This window comes from Rhinolophus hipposideros, assembly GCF_964194185.1.
Source record: "Rhinolophus hipposideros genome assembly, chromosome: 15".
NCBI lineage: Eukaryota > Metazoa > Chordata > Mammalia > Chiroptera > Rhinolophidae > Rhinolophus > Rhinolophus hipposideros.
Window position 1 is genome coordinate 4,043,245 of NC_138061.1, and position 21,421 is coordinate 4,064,665.

A 21,421-nucleotide genomic window follows, 5' to 3' on the forward strand; every position below is an offset into this window, starting at 1 on the left:
CTTGGAAAACCCAGATCCTGCTAATAAAGGAGAGGACCTTGAGTCCTTGCCAGCAATTCATCCCCCACCCTACCTCAAAGAAATCCACGTGAAGGTCTAAGAAGGAATCAAATGCCACCCGAATAGCTGTGATGAGGAGCAAGTCTACTTGCTGAGATATTGTGGGGCGCACCAGGTTCTTCCCCTCTTGCCTCTTTAGGGCTGTACTCCACTCCAAGGCTTACCAAGCCGACGAGGGAAGATTTGCCCGTGGCCAACGGTCCTTTCCTGTAAGGGCAGCCAAAGGTCATCAGGACATCATGGGTGAGGGGAAGTCTGACTGATGGTGCCTTCTCAGGCAGGGCCCCCAGCAAGAGAATCCACGTGCCTTGAGCACTTACAGTCCCTGACATGCCCTGGCAATTGCAATCCAGGATGTGGTCTGGAGTGGCTGTCGGGTTCACTTGGATACACTGCAGCCCTGACCTCACAGCCTCCACACTGGCCTTTGTCAGCCCTGCTCCTTCATGCTCCTTCACGCTCCGCCATACTCCATGCTTCACCACACTCCATCATTCTCAGCCATGCTCCATCATTCTCCATCGTGCTGCCTCATTCTCCACCATGCTCCCTTAAGCTTCATCAAGATCCCAGGGACTCCATTCAAAGGCAAACTTTACATGGCGGCTGGTGGGTCCTCCTGCCCTTAGCACTGGCCAGGGACACAGGACAGAGCCCAGAGTGTTCCCAATGGCCTAGCAGCACAGGCAGCCCCCCTGTGGATGCTGCCCAGTTCCCCAGTCCTGTCCAGCCTGCTCCTCTACACTGGCCCATCCCACAGGTCTTCCTTCAGAAGTCCCTTCAAAGGGGCTCCCTCACCTCTGGGAGGTTGTGTGTGCTGTGTCTGCTACGGGAACACTCTCCATTCGCTGACTACCCTCCCCTATCTGCCCAATTCTACTCATTCTCCAGGCATCCCCAGAAGTCTGTGCTAAAGGCCCCTCTCGTCCACGCTGGTGCTCACCACACGTGGCCTGCAACAAACCGAACCCTACTCGGCTGTTGGCTTGTCTATCCCTCACTAGACGCTGAGCTCCAAGGGACAGGACTGGATCTGTGTCTCTTTTCCCAGGTGCCTGGCAAAGCACCTGCAGGTAGCTGTCAACACCTTCCCAATGTCTTATAAAACGGCACACCTAGTTAAGAGAAAGGATAAAGAACAGATGAAATTCAACACTTTGTAATATTGAACATAAACATTAATCAGTAGCAACAGCTAAACAGGAGGCAATAGATGAGCAAAACGAAAGCAGACCAGGACATGAGGAGACAATGCTCAGAAGCTGGAAAGCGGAAGGCGATTCCTTCCTAGGGGCAGCACGACGGCAGGACTGAGCTTTGCTGTGGGTTACAGTTCCGTCAGTCCCCGCCTTCCCTTTTATGCCTGGGCCTCTGCATTTCGACCATCGGAGCACCTGGCTGAAGCAGCTGCTTCTTTGTGATGGTGAGACAAACTGGGAACACCGATTTTAACTTATTTAGGAGCCAACAGCTATTTGCCCAGAAGGTTTCCAGTTAGGTTTCTCTGAGCCATCAACAACTAAACACATATTTAAATAATTCAGAGAGGACAAATTGGAAAAAAAAAAAAGTAAATGACCCCAAACAGACTTTAAAAGTAAGTAAATTACTAAAAAGTAATTAGAGATAAAACTAAAAAGCAAAAGTTAAAATCCATTCCACTAAGAAAGACTTCAATGAATATGAAAGATAAAGCCTGATACTAGAATCCAGAGCCAAAGATAATGAAAAAGATCAAATCTTTACATAAAAGAACAATCTTAACATCGATTAAAAAATAATTTCTTCAAATACTAGGAAGCAATCTTCAAGCACCAAGGGTGGTTTTTAAATAAGAAAAAGATTTTCCTACTTATTAAATCTAGGTTATATACTATCTTCTTTTATAAAGATTTGAGGAAAGCACACATTAAATTGGGTAGTTAAAATAAAGATGAATTTGTAATAGATCAGAAAGCATTTTGGAAGGCAAAAGAATAAAACCAAAATTTGTGTGAGAAATAAATTTGGCTTTGAGCTTCCTGGCAACAAAAGCAAAAACACAGCATAAGCCCCTCATCATTCCTGTTTTACACGAAATATCTACACGGTATATCTATACTATACCGTATAGTATACACGGTATACTATATACACGGTATATATACACGGTATATCTATACTATTAAAATTTCATGATGAGGAATGATTAGAAAAAAATGCCTAAAAAGACTCCTTGGGAGACAATAGTGAACAAAGGTTGAGAAACACTGTTTCTGATTAAATGGAATATATCTTCATCCAGAGAGGAAAGCTGTGTCCCCGGATCATCATTCCAGAAGGAATGTCTCCAGAAGACACTTGATAACACAAAGGTCAGTTTCTCCTGCTTCGTTTTGCAGTAAAACCTTGATTTAAAAGGTGAAGAAATTTTGTGTCTGTGTAGTTTGAAGTTCACTCATTTGTGGATATATTTGCATACTTATAACTTATACTAGGAAATTTCTGTAATGTGTGAAGTGTGTCAAGTTTTCCCTGCTTAACCATTGTGTTTTCTGCATACATTCCAACTCTAGACACCAGTATGGGGTTCCTGGAAGTTGTTGGGGGGAGGAGGAACTCCACCAGAGAGTGGGCTGTGGAGATTATCCGGGGGGACTTCCTGGAGGAGGATGGGCTGTAGGGAAGAACTAGAACCCAGATGCCATACCAGGATAGACACTACCATTTTTCCACAGGGCCAGGAACTATTTTACGATTTTTGGTGACAGCTCATGCAAAATGCTGACAATCTGAAATGCTGACAATCTAAAAATTATCCCCTGCCAGGGGGTGGCCTCCCACATGCTCTCCCAGGTTGGCACGCTGATGCAATTGCTTTAGGATTGTGGACAATAACCAATTTCTCACGTACTCGATTGACAGGGAACGAATGTTTATCTTGGTCAAAGAGCAAGGATTCACAGAGAAAAACAATTCTATATTCATACGAGTCTAAAATGTCCTGGGGATGGAATGGATACTTACGAGGATGAATAAACGGGGGACACAGTTACTGAAGGAGAGAAGGGTCCTGCGGGCCTCGCGTTCTGCGGCAGCCTCCGCGAGGCCCGGGTAGAGGAGGCAGAGAGGCCCATCCTTGCGGTTTCAACAGGGACACGCTTGGAAGAAACACAGGAGAGCAAACGTGCTTTCCCTGAAACACAGGACCCCTGCGTGGTTTCTTGCTACTGAAGGTCCAGAGAACGCTCTGCAGTCTGATGTGTCTCCAGTGATATGACAGATCCCAGGACACAAAGTGCTCTCTCAAATTAGCTCCTGAAAAGGCTACCAGGAGGCAGAAAGAAGTGCAGGCAGGAGCCCCGGGGGGTTTGAGGGGAGGGCTTCAGGAAGGGAGGCTCTGCCTGCTCTGTGGACACGCAGAAGGACACACAGCGGGACACGGGTGGTGTCCCTCTGGGGCCCAAATCAGAGACAATTTAAAGCGAGACGCTAAGAATGGTGTTGGAGGAGGATGTGCACATATCTAAATGGGGATAACAAAGCTCCTTGAGAAAGCAGAAAGAAAGCTGCATTTGTATTTTACACCAAAGGATGGAAACATAGTATCTCAGACACTGGGAGTCTTTTTAAATAACATTTTATTTTTTATTGTCAATGATTAACTTTGAGCCTATTAGAAGAGTATCATGATTATACTGAATAAAAAAATATAGATGATAGAATAAAAATATTAGGTTATACAAAGTTAGTTTTTAAAAATCATCGCCCACCAACATTTTCAGTATTTTAGAGCTTTGAAAGAAAAAGATCAAGACTTAATTTGCATTTTTGTTTGTTTTGTTTTTTTTTTACATTTCCAGCAGTTAAAAATTAAGAACATATATTGGTAGTCATTTGCAGACACCTATTACAATAAATGGAAGGACCACAAAAACGAAAATGAGTTCTAAAGACAATCATATATACACACTTCTGTACAGAAAGAGAACAACAAGAATTTACCCAATTAAAACCATCTCTTGTGGTCTATGTATTCTTTTATAAAAAGGAAAGAAAAGTGATCTTTCTTTACTCATAGTTATTTTTCCATTTGATCCAGTATTTTTAATCGTGTTTCCACTCCATAAATTAGTAACTGTTCAGTAGCTGAGAAATGTCCTACTTTAAATTATACCAGAGGAAATCAGGAACCTCCCTGAAAGCGTTGACCTTAATTGCCCGATGCAGGTTGAAGAGACATTCAACCAACAAAAAGTCACACCATCAGCCACAGTGGGGAGGGTCTGGTAAAACATTCTGCGCGTAAGCTGGGGACGGGCTCTGAGAAGGGGAGCGTTCGGAAGCTCGGTGGCCATGCGGTCCTCCAGGGGGTTGGACGGCCTAACCTCTTCTACGATGCTCAACGCGGCTCAGCTGAACTCTGTGCGAACGTGTCATTTGGCACAAAAAGAAAGGGCTCTGGGCAAGACTCAGGCTCTCTCAAGGAGGACACACTTTGATGAATACAATGGTACGTACCAGGCCCATGTCCACCTTGCTCCCTGATACTAAGGGCCACGCACTCCAAGGCTGAAAACCAGCTCCTTTTAAGTAAAAGCAATTGCACTAAATGTCAGACATCACAGCCCCAATGAGGTAAACGCCAGACACAGAAAGACACACGGAGGGAGAGGAAGGACAGCAGCTTGCTCCTTCCAGCACGTCCTGCCGCGCTCACTGCACGATCCCGGAGTCCACAGATGTCTGCTTGCGCGTCGTCTTTGGAGGGGGAGGAGGCGGGGTTTTGCTGGGCAGTGGAGGTGGCAGGTGCTAGAAGACATGAATATGAGGGAGACGACACATTATTGAAGATCTGACAGGAAAGAAATGGCCTCCGGGTGGAGTCTGTCCTGTCAAGACGGCGGGGGGCAGGGGGAGTTCACGTGTTAACGTGTAGCCCTGGGTGGGGACTGCCCTCTCCATGGGACCTGGGGTCTGCTCATGACTGGGCTGCTGCGTCTCTGATGAACCGCTTTTCACAAAGCATTTCAGAAGTCTGCACAGCCGCTGAGAAGTGGAACCACTTGTGTGGCACTTTCAAATCCAGGGGCCAATGTTTTAGCGGCCCCCGGAGATTGACTGTTTTCAGAACTAGGCAGTGTAAACGGTCAAGAGAAAGTGAATATGGACAAAGCAGGACCCAGGGCCACCCAGACAGCCTGGCAGGACCCCAGTGAGCCTTCCTCAGTGAGGACCCGTGGGTTCCTCCTTGTGTCCCTGAAAACGCCCCTAAACTGTTCAGGGACACACCAGTCCTTGGAGAGGCTCCCGGCGGGGGGAGAGGACCCCCTTACTCTCGGAACTGGAAAGGCCACATGAGCGAGGCCATGTGGGGGCAGCTGCAGCCACCTGGCAAGTGACCAGTTTACAGGCAGTTTTTTATCCAGTTGCTTCTGAAACTGCAAACAGAGGCGGATAAACAAGGTGAGGGGGTTGTTTAAACTCTTCACGAGGGAAAGCCCACATGTAAAGACTGGTGCAGCTGTGTCTCAATAAAAATTTATTTGTAAGAACAGGTGGCAGGCTGCATTTGGCCCGTGGGCCAGAGTCTGCCTTAGATTCCCAGGAATGAATTTACAACCGGAAAGGTGTAGAGCAAAGCCCCGTTTAATGGACCTGCCAGGTGTGAAGGACTGAGGGCGGCTGTTGCCCTCTTCTTTCGGCACCCTGGCACCCAGCACAGACACCTGACATACAGGAGATGTAACTGCTGTTTACCTAACCACGTAGGTAAATGAGTGAGCCAGAGAGGGAACGGATGAATGATGCATGAAAGAATGAATGAATGAATGAATGAATGAATGAACCGGTGAATGAAGGAAGAAGAGAACAATGAGTAAATGAACCACTGAATAAATGAACAGATGAACAAACGGACAGAGCAGGGTAAGTGGACGGATGCCATACAGAGAACAAACCGGAATGAAATCAGAGCATCATCATTTTTAAAAGCCTCTCAGGGGAGGGTCACATTAGCTCAATGTGAGAAAAGTTTCAAGGTCAGAACATGGACGCAGCAGTCTCTCACTCATCACGCACACTTCCTCCCCATTTGCAGACAAGTGAATACGAAAATGACCCAGTGCTTAACAGAGAGAAGAGAATAAATGTGGAAAAACAGAACTGATATAATGATATTTAGAGATTATAAAAAGGGAAGTAAACAAGTAGACTTTAAATCGGTAAGAAGGGTTAAAAGAAACACCTCTTTGGAGGTTGGATAAAATGGTTATTTGTTTACATGTGGTGCAAGCCCTGACAGTGCTTTTCCCCCCCTTTTTCATCATGCAGGCAGCAGACTGAAGCTTTGATTGCCCAGGCATGCACTTCAAAGATGGCTTAGTGAATAAACACACCCACTAGATGAAGAGCCAGGCCATCTCCTCCCACGGAGGCCCCTTTGTTTTAGAGATCTTGGTGGATTTCAGTAACTGACCATTTGGGCCACTTGTTTTTTCCTCTTCTCACTCTTATGTTTCAAAGTCACCAATGAGGAGTGAGCCCACTGCAACCCTCGGTCCCAGCCTGGACCCTCGGAAAGGCAGAACCCAGGCTCCTGCATTGTGCACTCTCGACGCGCGACCTTCCCGTGTGGCTGTGCTGTGTGCTGTCCAGGTTCTGTGAGTAATAAGCCTTTATTTTATTTTCCTTTTCCTGATGGTTACCGCTGAATGGCGTCTTGCCATCGTAAGAACCACAAAGGTTGGTCCAACCACCTGGTGTCTGACAGACTGATACGCGCACAGAACACGTGTGAAAGCCAGAGAGAGGTCAAAGGTGAGCGACTGAGGGCCAGGCCACGCAGTCAGATACAGACACATGCTACAGACACCCTTTATGCTAAATACGAGCGTGGCAGGTTTGTCACTAATAAGCAACATGCTAGCCCACGTTACTGGTGGTCAAAGCATTTTGAAAGAAATGACAGCTTACAGTGGCAACAGCTAGAGATACAAGCCCACGGCTGATCAATGGGCATGACAGGAGAATCAATGACCCCCACGGCAGAGGAACGATCGTTACCCTACAGCAGCTCTCAGGGTCTACGCAGAAGGGGGCCCCCCAGACACGCAACCACTTCCAACTAATCAAGACATACTAACCACGGCCGTGTCACCTGAACGCACGCTCATGCTGAAGGTAAATCAAATAAGAAACAAATGGCAAAGAGACTTGGGAAATTAATCTAATCAAATCACAACCCCTTTGTAAATGGAGCCAGTTTATATGTACTGGTCCCAACAGCACTGGCATCAATAACAGAATGATTTATCAAAGAAACTGAGTTGCTACAATGTTGCCCATGAGTTGATTTGTAACAAAAACAGACTTGTTCCTACTTCCACCATCAGAACTCTCAGTTCACAGGAGTAGGGAGACCTGCGGGACAGCCTGCTTTTCCAATAAAATAAAGACATGAAAATGAAGATGTGGCCGGTCAACTAAGCTGCTAGGAAAACAACACCCCATCCAATCGATGTTCTCCTTTTGTTTGAACTTGTAGTTAGTCTTGAGTTTCTGTAGTTGCGACAACATTTCCAGCCCCCTGAGAAGCCATCATTAGGTAACTTGTCCCTTCTCTAGGGCTACTTCCCCATCACAGCATCTTTAGGGACAGAGGGCCGATCTAAAAGGCGCGGTAGCCTCAAGGACACCTGTCCCTTCAGCATCAAAGACGAAGTCCCCTGCTGGTTTGGTTTTCTTACACAAGAGGAATACATCAAATATATAGGACTGTAACTAAATCCCCTCTCTCTTCCACTCCTCTCACAAGAAAAGAGATAATAAACTTACAGAACACTCAGTGAAAATATCTCCCTAAAAAGAAGACGAAAAGGTGTGTAGGATTTATATTGTTTTTAATGGGAGAAAGCACGCTTTGCAGTTATGAAAAAAACCCCAGCCCTGTGACAAGCCCATGCATTCTACGTCCCACGGTTCTGTTGCCCTGTAATCACTTCACTGAGGCTTCCCGACGCCCAGATGTGAAGGAGGATATTTCAGTCTTCACATTGGGCTGATTGAAGTTTATACGGCTGCACCTGGAGTCGGACCTCCCGGCCCTCCTCGGTGATTTCCTGGATGCCAGCCCCTCCACGCAGAGGCTGACCGCTGCGCGCAGCTGGGCCAGTGAACAACTGAGAACCTGTTTGACAGCAGCCTGGAGATCCAGGAGAGACCACTGTGGATCTCAAAACAATGTTTCTGGAACTGTCAATGGGTAACAGACATCCTGGTTTCGTGCGTTTTAAGACTTAGCTAATATTCGCATCAGCAGGCAGAGGCCACTGAGCAATGAGCACATCAGACAAGATTAACGACTGAAACAAGTGTCCAAGGGGTACCAGCTTCGGGGAACCAGTGCTGACGAGAGTTCGAGCTGGCTGCTCATGCTTGTGGCAGCCAACACCCCAAATCTAAATGGGGGGGGGTTCAGGGAGGCACAGCTGGGGGCGTGTGGCCTCGGGGAACAGGTTTGCCCTGATTGGAGCCAACTCGTGCTTCTCCTGTGCAGATTCTCCGTGTGGTGAGTGCCTGTCCTCACTGGGAAGTGGCCAGCGTGAGGGTACTGCCATCTGGAGGAACTGCTGGGACAAGGGCTTCCCAGGGGCCAGGTGGGTGTCTGATTGGGGTGTCTCCATGCAGCGTGACCTCGGCCAGCTGCTTTAAAAAGTCAGACAAACCTCTTCATAGAAAAGCTACATTTCAAAATCAACTTTCACAAGACTTGCACCTCAACTGGAATGACCCCCAAGGTCATGGGGTCGCCCTCCAATCCAGCATCAGGAACTGCGCTCCCCCTTGCCAAGGCCACCTCTGGACGTGAATCTCTATGCAGTGACAATGACAGAAGCACAGATAGCGCAGAGCTGTGTTCACTGTGACCCCTTTTCTCAAAATCAAAGCTAGGCTAGCCCAAAGGAAATACGTTAACGTCAGAAAGGAGAGCTTTGGATTCTGTAGAGGGAAAGCCCTGACTTACCCTCTGGTGAGGAGGGGGTGGGGGCGTCGCAGAAGCCAACGCATCCTGCTTCTCCATCAGGTTCCCATAATCTGCCATGCTGCCTTTCAGAGGCAGAGGGGGTGGGACCTCAGCCGCATCCATCCCTGTCATGCCATTCAGCTCCAAACCTGGAAAACCGGGATGGATTTAAAATCAAACCCACATCCCCACTGGGTGTGAACACATATGTGGCCGCTTCATGTTGTCTCTGGAAGCGGGGAATGGAAAGGAGGCAGAAATGCTTGTCAGCGGGGCAGAGAAGAGAGCGTGGAGGGGCAGAGAAGGTAGAGGGCAGGGTATCCCCTCCTAGAACAGGGCATGAGCTAGAAAGAACATCAAGTACCATAAGGCAGCTAAAACCAGAGCGTGAAGGAGGCACCAATCCACTGTAACAATAGCCATGTCACCCTGGGTCCCTTCTGGTCCCTCCCGCCCTGGGCACCTCACAAGGACAGGTCCGCCTGCTGTTTCGAAGCCCAGCCAGGACTGTCCCCAGCCTCCCGCAGTTATCACCTGGAGCTTCACTACACCTGGAGAGCTCCGTCTACTCACGCAGTGCACAACCCGCCGCCCGCCTTTCAAAGCTCCCTCACAGGAAGACCCAGGCCTGCATGCAATGACGCCATTAGCAGCAGCGGTCACGGTGGCTGTTGCTTTAAATAGGCCAAGGCACGTACAATTGATTTTTAAAGTAAACTGAAAAAGTGGCCTTTTGCAAACGGGGAACAGTCATTAAGATAGCATATTTTCTCAGCCCTTGTTGAAACTCTTAGAAATAATTTGTTTTCCTTTTATGTTAAAGGGAAGAAAATTGACATTTTTGCTGACAGGCCCCTTTTAGAGTTTTCCTGATGATCCACATAATGAAAGAATCCTTCATTAGGAAAAGGCTTCCTGGGAAGAGTTGTGTCAATGTACGAGGAAGTCTTGCCGTGGAATTCAGGGGAGCGAGGAGAAGGTCTGTGACTGAATGGCTGCCCTCACGCTTGGTTATTTTTATTGTGGTAAAATGTATATAACCCCAAATTTGCCACTCAACCATTTTAAGTGTACACACCAGTGGCATTTATTATATTTATAATGTACGACCGTCACCACTATCTATTTCCAAAAGGTTTTTATCGCCCCAAACACAAAGCCTCTACCATAAGGCAACGCTCCTCCTCTCAGCCCCTCCTCTTGGCGGTTTTGAGAGCCTGGGTGGGCCCCACACTTTTCGTTTAGGGAGCTCGGGAGCCCAGGACTGAGGTCTGGCCTGATGTGCGGAAGTCCCCAGGGGGCTCCTGGAAACGCTCCATCTGCTGCAATGGGAGGAAGTGGGTCTAATTTACAGGCTTCAAGCAAGTGGGGAATTACATGCGGGACAGTGGCCTGAATTCAAATGTGGAGAATGTGTCACTTACTGGACTGCACACTGAAACTCAGCTTGGCCCGTGGCGTGACCGGAGGGGGTGTTTGCTGGGAGGACGGCGACGTCGGGGACACTGAGAAGCGCCTCTCACTTCCGATGACGTTGATGACCTGGCTCTTGGGCCTCTGGGGCCGCAGGGGACTTATCTATATTGGAGGGACAGAAAGAGCGGAGTTAGCATCCGTCACGGGCCAAGTTGTGTCACCTCAAAGTTCGTAGGTTGCAGTTCTAACCCCCAGGACCAGTGAGCATGCCTTTGTTTTGGAAACAGGGCCTTCGCAGATGATGAAGTTAAGAGGAGGTCAGTAGGGTGACCCTAATCCCATGTGACTGGTATCTTTATGAAAAGGGAAATCTGGGCACAGACACATGCGCACAGAAGCAACGACACCTGAACGTGAAGGCAGACATCAGGTGACGCTTCCACAGGCCAGGGGACCCCAAAGACGGCCAGCGAACCCCCAGAAGCTGGGGGAGAGGTCTGGCACAGAGTCTCCCTCCCAGACCGCAGAAGGAACCAACCCTGCTGCCACCTTGATCTTGGACTTCCTGTGAGACAATGCAGTCCTGCTGTTTGTGGCACCAGTTAGCCGTACCCTGTTGCAGCAGCCCTGACCAGGTTCTTCCATCAGGAAATTGTATTCACATATTTCTTACAACTTGGTCTCAGATCCTTAGGCCGTGGGGATCACAAGCAATTCCAAACTACTCTGAGGTAGGAGCAATGACAAATGCTATTCACCAGTGGAAAAGGAGGAATCCAGATATCGACGCCCCCAGGTGGGGAAGGGGCTCGGGGCTGGGTCCCTATGGCCCGATTGCTGGCCTGTGGGGTGGGCTCTGCTGGGTGGGCCAGCGGCAGAGCAGGGGGGCTGAGACGTGTGCCCTGAGTGGTGTGCAAGGGCAGAGCTCACGTGGACACTACTGAGGCTGAAAGGAGAGAAGGAAGGTTTAAGCCCTTCAGTAATTGGGGGGGGTGAGGGGACACAGGCTGGGGGCCGGACCTCTGCCATGCTGATGGAGCAGCCCCGGAGAGCAGGAGTCAGGGCTTCCCTAACTGCTGTGGGAGCTGGGGGAGGCGTGGCCACGCGCGAGGCTCTCGTGGGAGAATGGGAGTGCTAAGGGCCACAGAGCTTCAGGGCTTGTTCAGGCGCTGATCCCATCCTTCCCGTCCTCCCCATCCTCCTAGTCCCACCCCATAAGGGCCCTTTGTGAGGACTCTGAGATGCTAAGTGCACCTGGAGGGACCCCAGGCTCTGAGAGGCTCAGCTAAATGCCGTGACATTGTTGATGAGGCAAATCAAGTAGGAAGCTAAGCCAGCCCCATAGTGACCAGAGGAACCCTCTGCAGGGGCTCAGGGAGGCTGCAGGGAGGCAAAGGGCAGTGGCCGCCCCAGAGGCCCCCGGGGCACTACAGGCACTGGCACCTTAGTTGTGATGAGCTCTGCCACTTGGCTCAATTCCTGAGACCCTCTGTTTCAACAGCTTAAGTCCAAACATACAGAGACTTGCACAGTGGCTGGCAGTTAGTAAATATTCAAAACACCTTTCTGTTAACACCCCCACCCAGTTACGATGCCTTGAGACGTGAAGGGCTCGAGAGCAGGGGACCTCGGCCAGTCCTAGCAAGGTCACTGGCACTCCAGCTTTCCAGAATCGTGAACAGAGAACGTGTGGGGTTCATCAGACACTCCTCATTGCACGGCACTTCACGCCAGCTGCCGGCCGCCCTCCCCTGAGCCCTGACACTCTTGGCCAGCATCACACTGCAGTGAGACACCATGGCCAGCCGCAGGCAGAGCTGCGTGCAGCGGCCTCAGAAGGGCAGCGGTGGCTCTCAGGTCTGCCTTTTGCCTCTGGACAGCTGAGAACATGCGAGCGCTGGTGCGAGGGGCACAGTCTGGATGACACACAGCCTCTGCTGTGCAAGATACAAACGAGCTGTGGGGCGTGTCCTGTTCAAAGGTGGTCGCACCGGAGCCCTGTGACCAAGCAATCCTTCAGTCACAGCCAGGACAGGTCGCGGGCCCCGGGCCACCACAGACACATGCCCATCAGTTTCTAGGGGCGGTGGCCTCCGCCTCACTCAGCCTCTGAAGCTGACAGCCTGTGAGAGCCTCCTCTTTGTCTTGCTCACAGTCTACAAGTGGCACTTTCTGCGTAAAGTTTACCCCAAAGGCTCTCGGTGCTGCATTCTTGCCCTCAGATGGCAAAGGCTGCCGTGTGCTTCAGGGAGAAGCAGTGCCCCGGGCCCCGCCGTGGGACAGAGCAGACAGAGCGTGAACCAGTTTCCCTGGGATCCGTCTTAATGTCAACCAAGCAGCACGTGCCACGTTAAGTCCCCGAAAGTCCTTCTGCACACGGCTGTGAGATGTAGTGTGCAGCGGATGCAGGCTGAGGACCACAGGGATGGTGCTGCTGGCGGAGCCCAGTGGGAAGGGCGAGGGAAGGGTGTCTGCTGGCACGGAGGACAGCTTTCGGACATCACAGCATTCCTGCTCATCTCCGGACACGCCAGGACGCGTACTGGCAGCAGGTCCCGCCTCGCTGCAGAGACTGCGCATGCGGGGATCCTGTGGAGGACCCCCCCACTTCCCACGGCCCCCACCCCTGCCCCTGCCCCTTTGGAATGGAGGATGGTGCCAGCCACGCATCTCACGGGAAAAGCTTCACCCTGCGCCTTCCCTTGTCCATCAGCATCGGGTTCTGTGAGAGGAGGGATGAGGGAGACCCCAGATTGTCCAGTGACTATTTTATGGCAAAGGCAGTGATCTCTATCCACAGCGCCATTGGCTGCCTGTGGAGCAAAGGTGGGTCCTAGCAGCTACCACAGAGCTGGGGCGGGGGGACGTTGCTGGGAAGTTACCGTCTCTGAAAGGATCACAGCCTCCGACTGCTGCAGGGGGGTGTCGGCAGTTTTCAGCTCCTTATCGAATATCTCCTGATGCTTGCTGTTCCTCTTCTCCTTCTTCTTGTCCTTCTTCTCCTTCTCCGGGTCGTCCTTGTCCAGCTTGTCCTGGGACCTGGAGTGCATTTTCTTTGGCAGGAGGGGCTCCAGGGCAAACCTAAAGGAAACAGTTGTTTAAAGCACTGACATCTTCAGAAGAGAACGACTGCTTTTCACCCGGAGACATGTGTAATGTCACTCCCAGAAAATCCAAGTGCTGACTGGGAACTGACGAAGTTTACAGGGAAAGGAATGCTTTTCAAAGAGAGGCCGGGCAGACTCGAGATACTTACCAGCCAACAGCAGTGCGTGGGCTGTGTTTGTTCCTCGCTAACCACAAACTGAAAAAACCCCACATTTCCAGGACGGCGGAGGAAAGGGGCGGCTGGGTGGGCATGACGATGATATGTAGGCGCTCCTGCTGGTCTGTGATGGGGGCATGGGATTTGGGGTGTATTTCAAAGGGGAGTGCTCACTTTTCAGGGACTGCTACTGAAATATTCACAGATGCGATGGGGAGAAGTAGTCAGACACTGATGGAAAGAAATTTCTGGTGTCTTGATTTGGACCAGGTTTCCGTGGCTAGTTTATGATCACAGACATGTAGGTTGCTTTAATATGAAAGCCCTTTGCATGGCCCAGTGAGAAGTCAGCTGATTCCAGCTCGCAGGTACGTACTGTACCGAGATGCCCTCAGGTTTCCAGCTAAGAACTGAGCTACAGACAGAGGACCTGGGTCCTAGCTCTGCCACCTACTGGGGAGTCGCGACATTCTCTAAGCACAGTGGGAGGGCTGTCCCCGTCAAAGATGACACCAACAAGTGGGCGCCAAAACATGTACATGGCCAGCCTACTGAGTAAATGTATCGTGGACTAATTTCTAAGGCACGTATCACAGCCGAGTGTGCACACACATCTGCATTCAATTGCGAGTCACTATTTTAATCCCAGACTGGGGAGGGGGGCATTCTGTTTCTATCCTACTAAGTCATACGAGGAGAGGGAAGAAACGGGTCCACTTCTAAGACTGGGATGTCATCCTCTGTATCAGGACAGAGGTAGGAGACAGAGCCAACATGGAGAAAGGAGCGAAATGGCTTTGAAACCTGATGGCATTAACTCATATGTACAGTATTGTTATCATGAGGATCTTACATTTTAAAAGTACAGCATGTGAAAAAGGCAATCTATTCCAAAAGAGGTATGGTCTCTTAAAAGGAGTTACAGTCATACAGTCATAGATGAGAAACAGCCTATATTGTGATTTCTGATAAATGTCTTTGGAACTGTGCATATGGTCAAGAGAAGCAGAACAGGAAGCCCAGAGCATTCGCAAACGCTCCTTGCCCTCTAGCTGCCCAGCGAGCAGCAGTCCCCAAGCCTGGTGGCGGGGCAAACCCCAACCCTCACCAGGGGGACAGCTGGGACAGGAACCCGGCCCGAGCCTGCCCTGGGGGGTCCCCACAATGCCCTTGGGACTGACTTGCTGGACCACCTGGCCAATACCTTGGCCTCTTCAAGGAGAGGCTGACTGCAAGAGAAGGAAACTTAGAGAGCCACTCACATTTTCATCATAACTGGTTTCTTTTAAACTTATCTGTGAAAGAAGCATTTGGAACAAAACCGCTGCTCTGATTAAGGCCATTGCAGCCACCGAGCTCCCAGCATGGGAGAGGTTACATGGAAATCAACATTTAGGTGGATCATTCACAAGACGACCCTGCAAGTAAATCCACTGGGGCTACAGGCTGAGAGCAAGTATTCTCATCTCCTGTTCGTTGTCTCTGCCAGTGACACTGACAGGCAGCAGGATTCGTTGTTGTTAAGGCGCGTACCATTTAAACAGCAATGGTATTGAATGCAGGCATTGATTATCAGGAGCTGCTAACACGACTGAAACAGAGGCAGGCAGACATGATGTCCCTCAGAATGGAGGGAGTTATGAAGTCGTCCTGGCCTCAAATCACACCTGAATCTGATCAAGACTCTAGAAGCAACTACCCATCTGCCGAGAATATGGAGGACAGAGACACACATCAAACGACACGGGAGGGACGCAATCAGCAAGCTCCAGACTACAGGGTAGGCAGCCTAGATTTTTCCCAAGGAATAAATTACAAGAAAAAGAAAATAAGTGGAAAGAGAAATCTATTGATTCAAAGAGAATTAAAGAGATACATCAATCAACGCAAGGTGAGACTCTTATTTGAATCAATTTCAAACCAATACACTTTAAAAATATGACATTTATGACACAATTGGAAATGAACTCCAATAGCTTATGATAATATGGAATTACTGTTACTTTTTATGTGTGATAAATATCTTTTTTTTCTTTTAAGTTCTTACCTTTTAGAAAATTCACACTGAAATATTTATGAATGAAATGATGGGATGTTTGAGACTTGCTTCAAAATAACACGGGGGAAGAGGGAGCGGGATACAGACCAGAATGAGATTGGCTAGGAGTTGATAAGAGTGGGTACAGGTCTCACTGCAATATTCTGTCCACTTGTCTACGCCTGAAAACTTTCCGTAACAAAAACTCGCAAATGAGGGATGAAATATACAGTGTCAACTTTGATCAACCTGGAGCTTTCCACCTGAATACACAGCAACCAATGAGTCAACACCCACTTGGTGCTAGATAGTGGATCTGTTATATTAGAAGCAATAATAAAAAATCTTCATGATTTTATTCTAGGTTTTGCAGAACCTGAGACAATGTAGGAAGAAAGGACTTGTGGATGTCATTCGACTCGGGGTAAGACCTGCACTGTGAACTATAGACAAGTATACAAAGAACCACAAGACAGCTTGAGTTTTACATTTTTCACCTGTGAGAAGCAACTGCCGACAGGTGGTGCTGTATTTGGCAGGTACCTGGGCCAGTTAAGACCAAAGCCTCATTTTCTCCATATTAGTCACACAGCTTGGGGAGGTAACCCCGAGAATGAACGAAAATCTAGACTCCACCAAAGATGCCTTCTAGGTCAGGATTGAACAAATTCCTCCCAGGGAGAAGAGTGTCCACAATCCTGTATTCACAAGTGCAGTACACCACTCTCCTGTCCACAACCTGCACTCCCATTTGCACCCTCACCCCTCTTGCTTGGAAATACAAAACCTTTTCGTAACTAGCCTGGGGCTTTCCTGGGGAGAAGCTCAATTAAATTTCTTTAGCAACCTTGTTCGAAGTGACAAGCACACATGATTTAAATACCTCTAAATTGAGAACTTCAGTGTAGACTTGGCCTTGTAAGTAGCAGACACTGATAAAAATTACTGTTCAGAAAAAAATGTGGGTGTAGTTTTCAATTCTCCATCGGGCACATTAGTTGTTACCAAAAACGGGGCGCACAGAGGTGAATGTCCCTTGGGTGCTCTGGAAGTTTGTGCCTGCATGCTGTAGAAGCCAGGGCCTGGGGGACTGACAGGGTGATGGATTGTCAACGAAATGGGGCCAGACAAGTACTCAGCTGTGCAAACGCGACGATAAAACCATCAGAAGTTCTTCTCTGATGATTAAATTGCATGCCACAATTTTTGTTTTTTTTTATCATAAGAGCAAACTTTACATGTTTGCTACTCAAAAGTACAACAAATGTCAGCATGGAGGTTCTCTTTGAACACTGAGCCAATGCGAGAGCTCGACCCACGTTCCCCAGTCTGTCGGGTCCCCGTTCTCTTCTTAGTTGCTGTGTGCTTTCCGGTGCTCGAGAGCAAAAGTGGGCCTCTCAAGAAAGGTGGCTCTGCCAGCCTTCGTGTGAGCCTGACTGTGTGTGACAGCCCTGCCCTGGTGCAACACCATGGAAGGGAGCCAGAGATGGCAAGTCCAGGTACCTGGCCAGCAAGCGACACAGCACGCTTCTCCCAGGACACCTTGAACAGGACCGTACAGTCCCGGGAGGTTTTAAGATTTGATGGAAAACCTTAGGGAAAGTGGTATCCAGAGTGAGAACTTCTTTCTCAAAAACTCACAAGACCCTGGAAGTCTTACTGGGTACGACCTTCGTAAAGTCTTGGAGGGTCTCAGTTTACAGGCAGCTTTGATTAAAAAAGGAAATATCCTCTCAGTTGTGATAAAAGAAATTCAGGGGCCCCCCTGAGTCCCCTCCCAGCCCTCTCCCTGACGCAGAGGCTGACTCACCCATCAGAGCCGGGCCTGGAAGGGGTGCTGTCCGATGACAAGGAGGAGACGGAGGCCACCGACAGAGGCCGTGATGAAGATGGCATCGTGAAGGACCGCACCATGGACCGAGGACGGCTGCCTCTTCTGTCGTCCAGGCTTGAGGGCTGAGAGGGAGAGGGAGAAGGAGGGGGAGGGGAAGGCGGAGGGGAAGGGGGAGACAGAGAGAGAGGCTTGTCTGATGTCTGCCCCAAAAGGCTTCCCCCTGGCATGCCAGACTCCTAGGGAACTAACGGGTCTCAGCAGCCTGGAATCTAGACCCAAACTGCCCACACTTCTATGAACATGACATGTTCTTCCTGTTCAGAGTCGAAGACAAAAACCATGACGGTTTGGGGTTTTTTGAAACCTCCCCCAATATTGTGAAAAATCCCAGAAAGAACTTCCTTGGCTTTAAAACAATTTTTAAATATAATTTTCTTTACCAAGACCACAGTGTATCAACCTGTTGTTCCAAAGTCGTCGAGTGTATTGAGCAGAAAATGTAACGTATGGAGAAACACCTAGGATGTGATGAAAAAATCGGCAAGATCTTGAGATGAACCCCGTGTATCTCTGCATGCTGACAGCCGGGGCCGATCACCCCGGTGACGGATGCGTGACGCCTGAGCCTGTCCAGACCACAATGGTCTAGAGACCGGAACAGGGGGTGAGGGTCACCTCCTGCCAGGCAGAGGGCCGGTGATACATTCTCGAGGAAAACGGTCTCTGGATGGAGTCTGCCATCCTCTCTTTGACATATTATCGTATACTTCCCAGACAAGTGTCCCTGAACTATACCACATGTCAACCTGTAATTAGCTACATCCTGCTGGTGTATGTTCCCCCGAGCCAGATGTCGGCACATCTGGGACTGTAGATGTGGCAGAAGCTCCTTGCTTTTACCTGAGGATGAGGAAACCAAATGCCTACTGGGCGCTTCCTCTCTGAGTGCCTTCGGCCGCCCCACCCCTCGGCCCCACACCACCAAAGCTGGCGTCTCATTCAGCCAGTCACCTACAGGAGACCTGCGTGGGGCCAAGGTGATTGATTAAACACTATATAACACCACTTCCACATCTGGAAAGTGGCCTGTTTCGTAAATGTGTTTTTTGCACACAAACTAGAATTTGATCTTGAATAAGAAAAGCTTCAAAACAATGAAAGAACCGTATGAAACAGGAGTTGGTAAGCTTTTTCTGTAAAGAGCTAGATAATCAGTATTTTAGGCTTGCAGGCCATAAAATCTCTGTCCCACTGCTCAATTCCACTGCTGTAGCATGAAAGCAGTCACAGACAATAAAGAAATAAGTGATCATGGCTGCGTGGCAATAAAACTTTATTTACAAAAACAAGTGGTGGGCCATAGTTTGCCATCCACTGGTTCAAAGCACTATACAACTGGAGATCAGCAGTGTGTGGAGGGGGTCTGCTGACTCTCAGATCAGCACTGATCACGGTGCCATTGCATATATCCCTGGAGATGTCCACTGTCATTAATTAGCCTTTATGAGAAAACTGAAAAGGAAACGGTTCCTCACAGACTAGTCCAAAGTGTGAAAATGCTCCTAACACAACCTAGAGACTCAAAGCCTACCATATCCTCTTCTCAGCCTTTCTGAAACACTTTCAAGGGCAATCCAAGGCCTGCTCTCTGAAGTGTCCTCTTATCCAGCCTCTCGGCTGGGCCCTGGCAGCCTGTTTTGTGACCTGGTGTTCCTGACACTCCCAAGGGAGGGTCCTGCCTGCTTCTCTGGGCCCGCCCAGGCCACCTTATCCATCACGCCCAACACAGCCACCCCTCTTTTCTCTGGCGTCTCTGTGGGTCTTCAATCCTCTTTATGCTTTGAATGAGATCTGCTGGCAGGCTCTTTCCAAATCCATGCTACCCCTTGCTATTTTGTCCACAGCAGCAGCTTCTGAGGACAGCTCACAGGTGGGGAGGCAGCAGACACCAGGTGTCTGTCTTTCTGAACAGTCTTCTCAGCCAGCCTGCACGCCTCACCCCTGCGACTACCTGGGCTTGACTCCAACCCCATCCATTCTGGACCCAGGTGAGGGGCAGAAGGGAAGGGAGCCAGCACCTCCTGCTCAGGTGACACTGTGGCTTGGAAATGCTGCCTCCACATTCTGTCACCTACTGGGCACGTGGAGACGCAGAATCCAGGAAAATGCAGCTGAGTGTACAGTGGAGAAGAAACGTGACCCGTCCAATGTTTGGGTGCTATGAGCCCTATTGCTCCGAGCAACCAGCGTAATGGTTTCCATTTCTCTGATGAAATGATCTTCACAGCAGCCATGGGGACGTGAGCACAGAGTGAGTGGCACACAGGACTCAGTCATGCGCCCGGAGGTGGAGATGGCCAGTGAGCCCGCTCCAGCTCCCGGGAGGCCGAGAAAGCAGCCCTTGAACTTCCTGCTACTGACCACAAACGGCTGGCGATGTCCCTTGAAAGGCAACCTTGAATCTTGGGCGGGATGTACACATACGGGTTGGGAAGGTTAAAGGAAGGGGGACGAGGAGGGCCAGAAGCGACTCTGGGGCCCCTCTCCTGGAGGGCACCCCTGGGTGTGGCCGTGGGCTCTGCTGGGCCTTGCGCCTCACGGTTCCTTCCTGACTGGGCAGCTCCTTCAGACAATGAGCAATCAGGGCTTTTCTTTTTCCATCTGAAGCAGTTAGTCTCTCCCAGTCCTGACAGGTGTAATTCCAAGGCCGGGTCCCTGTGAATGAACCACTGTCCCCTTCTCCCAGCAGCAGGGCCCACAGGGTGTGGGGCAGTTGGAACGAGGCTAAAATTCTGGCTCTAGCGAATATGTGAGCTCGCTCTAGAGAATAAGAAACCACTCTGAGCCCCGGATTCCTCCCGAGCATAGGGAATAGTCATCCTGGGGCGTAAAAATGAAATGAACTGATGCAGGGAAGCCCAGAGGGCTTGGCACACTCTGATGGCAGCTTCCGTTGTCCCTGCTGTGTTATTACTGTGGCCGGAGGCACAGCCGCACTCAGCTCTCACAGGAGCGCGGCCTGCCCTGCCCCGGGGCTCTCTCGTCTCCAGGCTAAGCCGCCGTGACTCCACCTTCACCCACGCCACGTGCTTCCTGCTCACAGAGTCATGCGCGGGTGGTGAAGGTGCATTTAGCCACAGCGACCCGCGTTTTATGGGGAGGGTGAGGAGCAGGTATGTTCCCTAGTTTCCTGGACGTGTTCCTTTCCAGATACTGCACAATGTCCACTGTGGATGGCAAACCCACAGGAGGTGACATGCAGGCCCCCAGGAGGGGGTCGGGGGGAGGTAGGTCTGGCGCAGGTGAGAGAGGTGGGAAGGCCAGCTGGGATGTTAGGGACCCACCCCACCTCTCAGAGGCCATGGGGGGGGACATGAGGGGACCTGAAGGACTGGCCATCACAGTCAGGTCTGCGTCTCTCATGGAGCCTTGGCCCCACGCCTGCTCTCAGGCCTCGTACGCCAACTCTTCTCCCTGGTGAAACATGCTGCTGAACTCGAGCATGTAGAACAGGAGAAGGGGAACTTCTCACTGAGCGAGAGGCTGTCAGCTCGCCTGCCAGTCAGCACCCTTCCCAGCAGCCTGTGAGGAACCCCAGGGTGCCATGGATCCTAGTCAGAAAACTACTGGAATGGGTCCCTCCCACTGGCCACTGCTGAGGGAGGCAGAGAGGAGTACACCGGGACGCAGGAGCCTCCTGAGATGGCAAAAGGAGACAGGTGACATGCAGTACCCCCAGGGAGACCACGGCGGAATCTGGCATAAGGGATAAAGGGGACTCCTGGGCTTTCGTCTAGTGACCTA

The 21,421-nt window shown here is 50.1% G+C and overlaps 1 protein-coding gene across 2 annotated transcripts in view; it reads right to left on the reverse strand.

The window, feature by feature from the left end:
• Nucleotides 1-3,670: 3,670 nt before the first annotated feature.
• DOCK1 (dedicator of cytokinesis 1) overlaps nt 3,671-21,421 on the reverse strand; it is a 453,094-nt gene continuing 435,343 nt past the window's right edge. For both annotated transcript variants that reach the window (XM_081074113.1, XM_081074112.1), the window contains exons 48-52: nt 17,594-17,739; nt 13,363-13,561; nt 10,489-10,642; nt 9,065-9,213; nt 3,671-4,851 (exon numbers count right to left, since the gene is read on the reverse strand). In XM_081074113.1, coding sequence (XP_080930239.1) covers nt 4,756-4,851; nt 9,065-9,213; nt 10,489-10,642; nt 13,363-13,561; nt 17,594-17,739 — 744 coding nt within the window. In that variant the 3' untranslated portion in view covers nt 3,671-4,755. The remainder of the gene's footprint in view (nt 4,852-9,064; nt 9,214-10,488; nt 10,643-13,362; nt 13,562-17,593; nt 17,740-21,421) is intronic.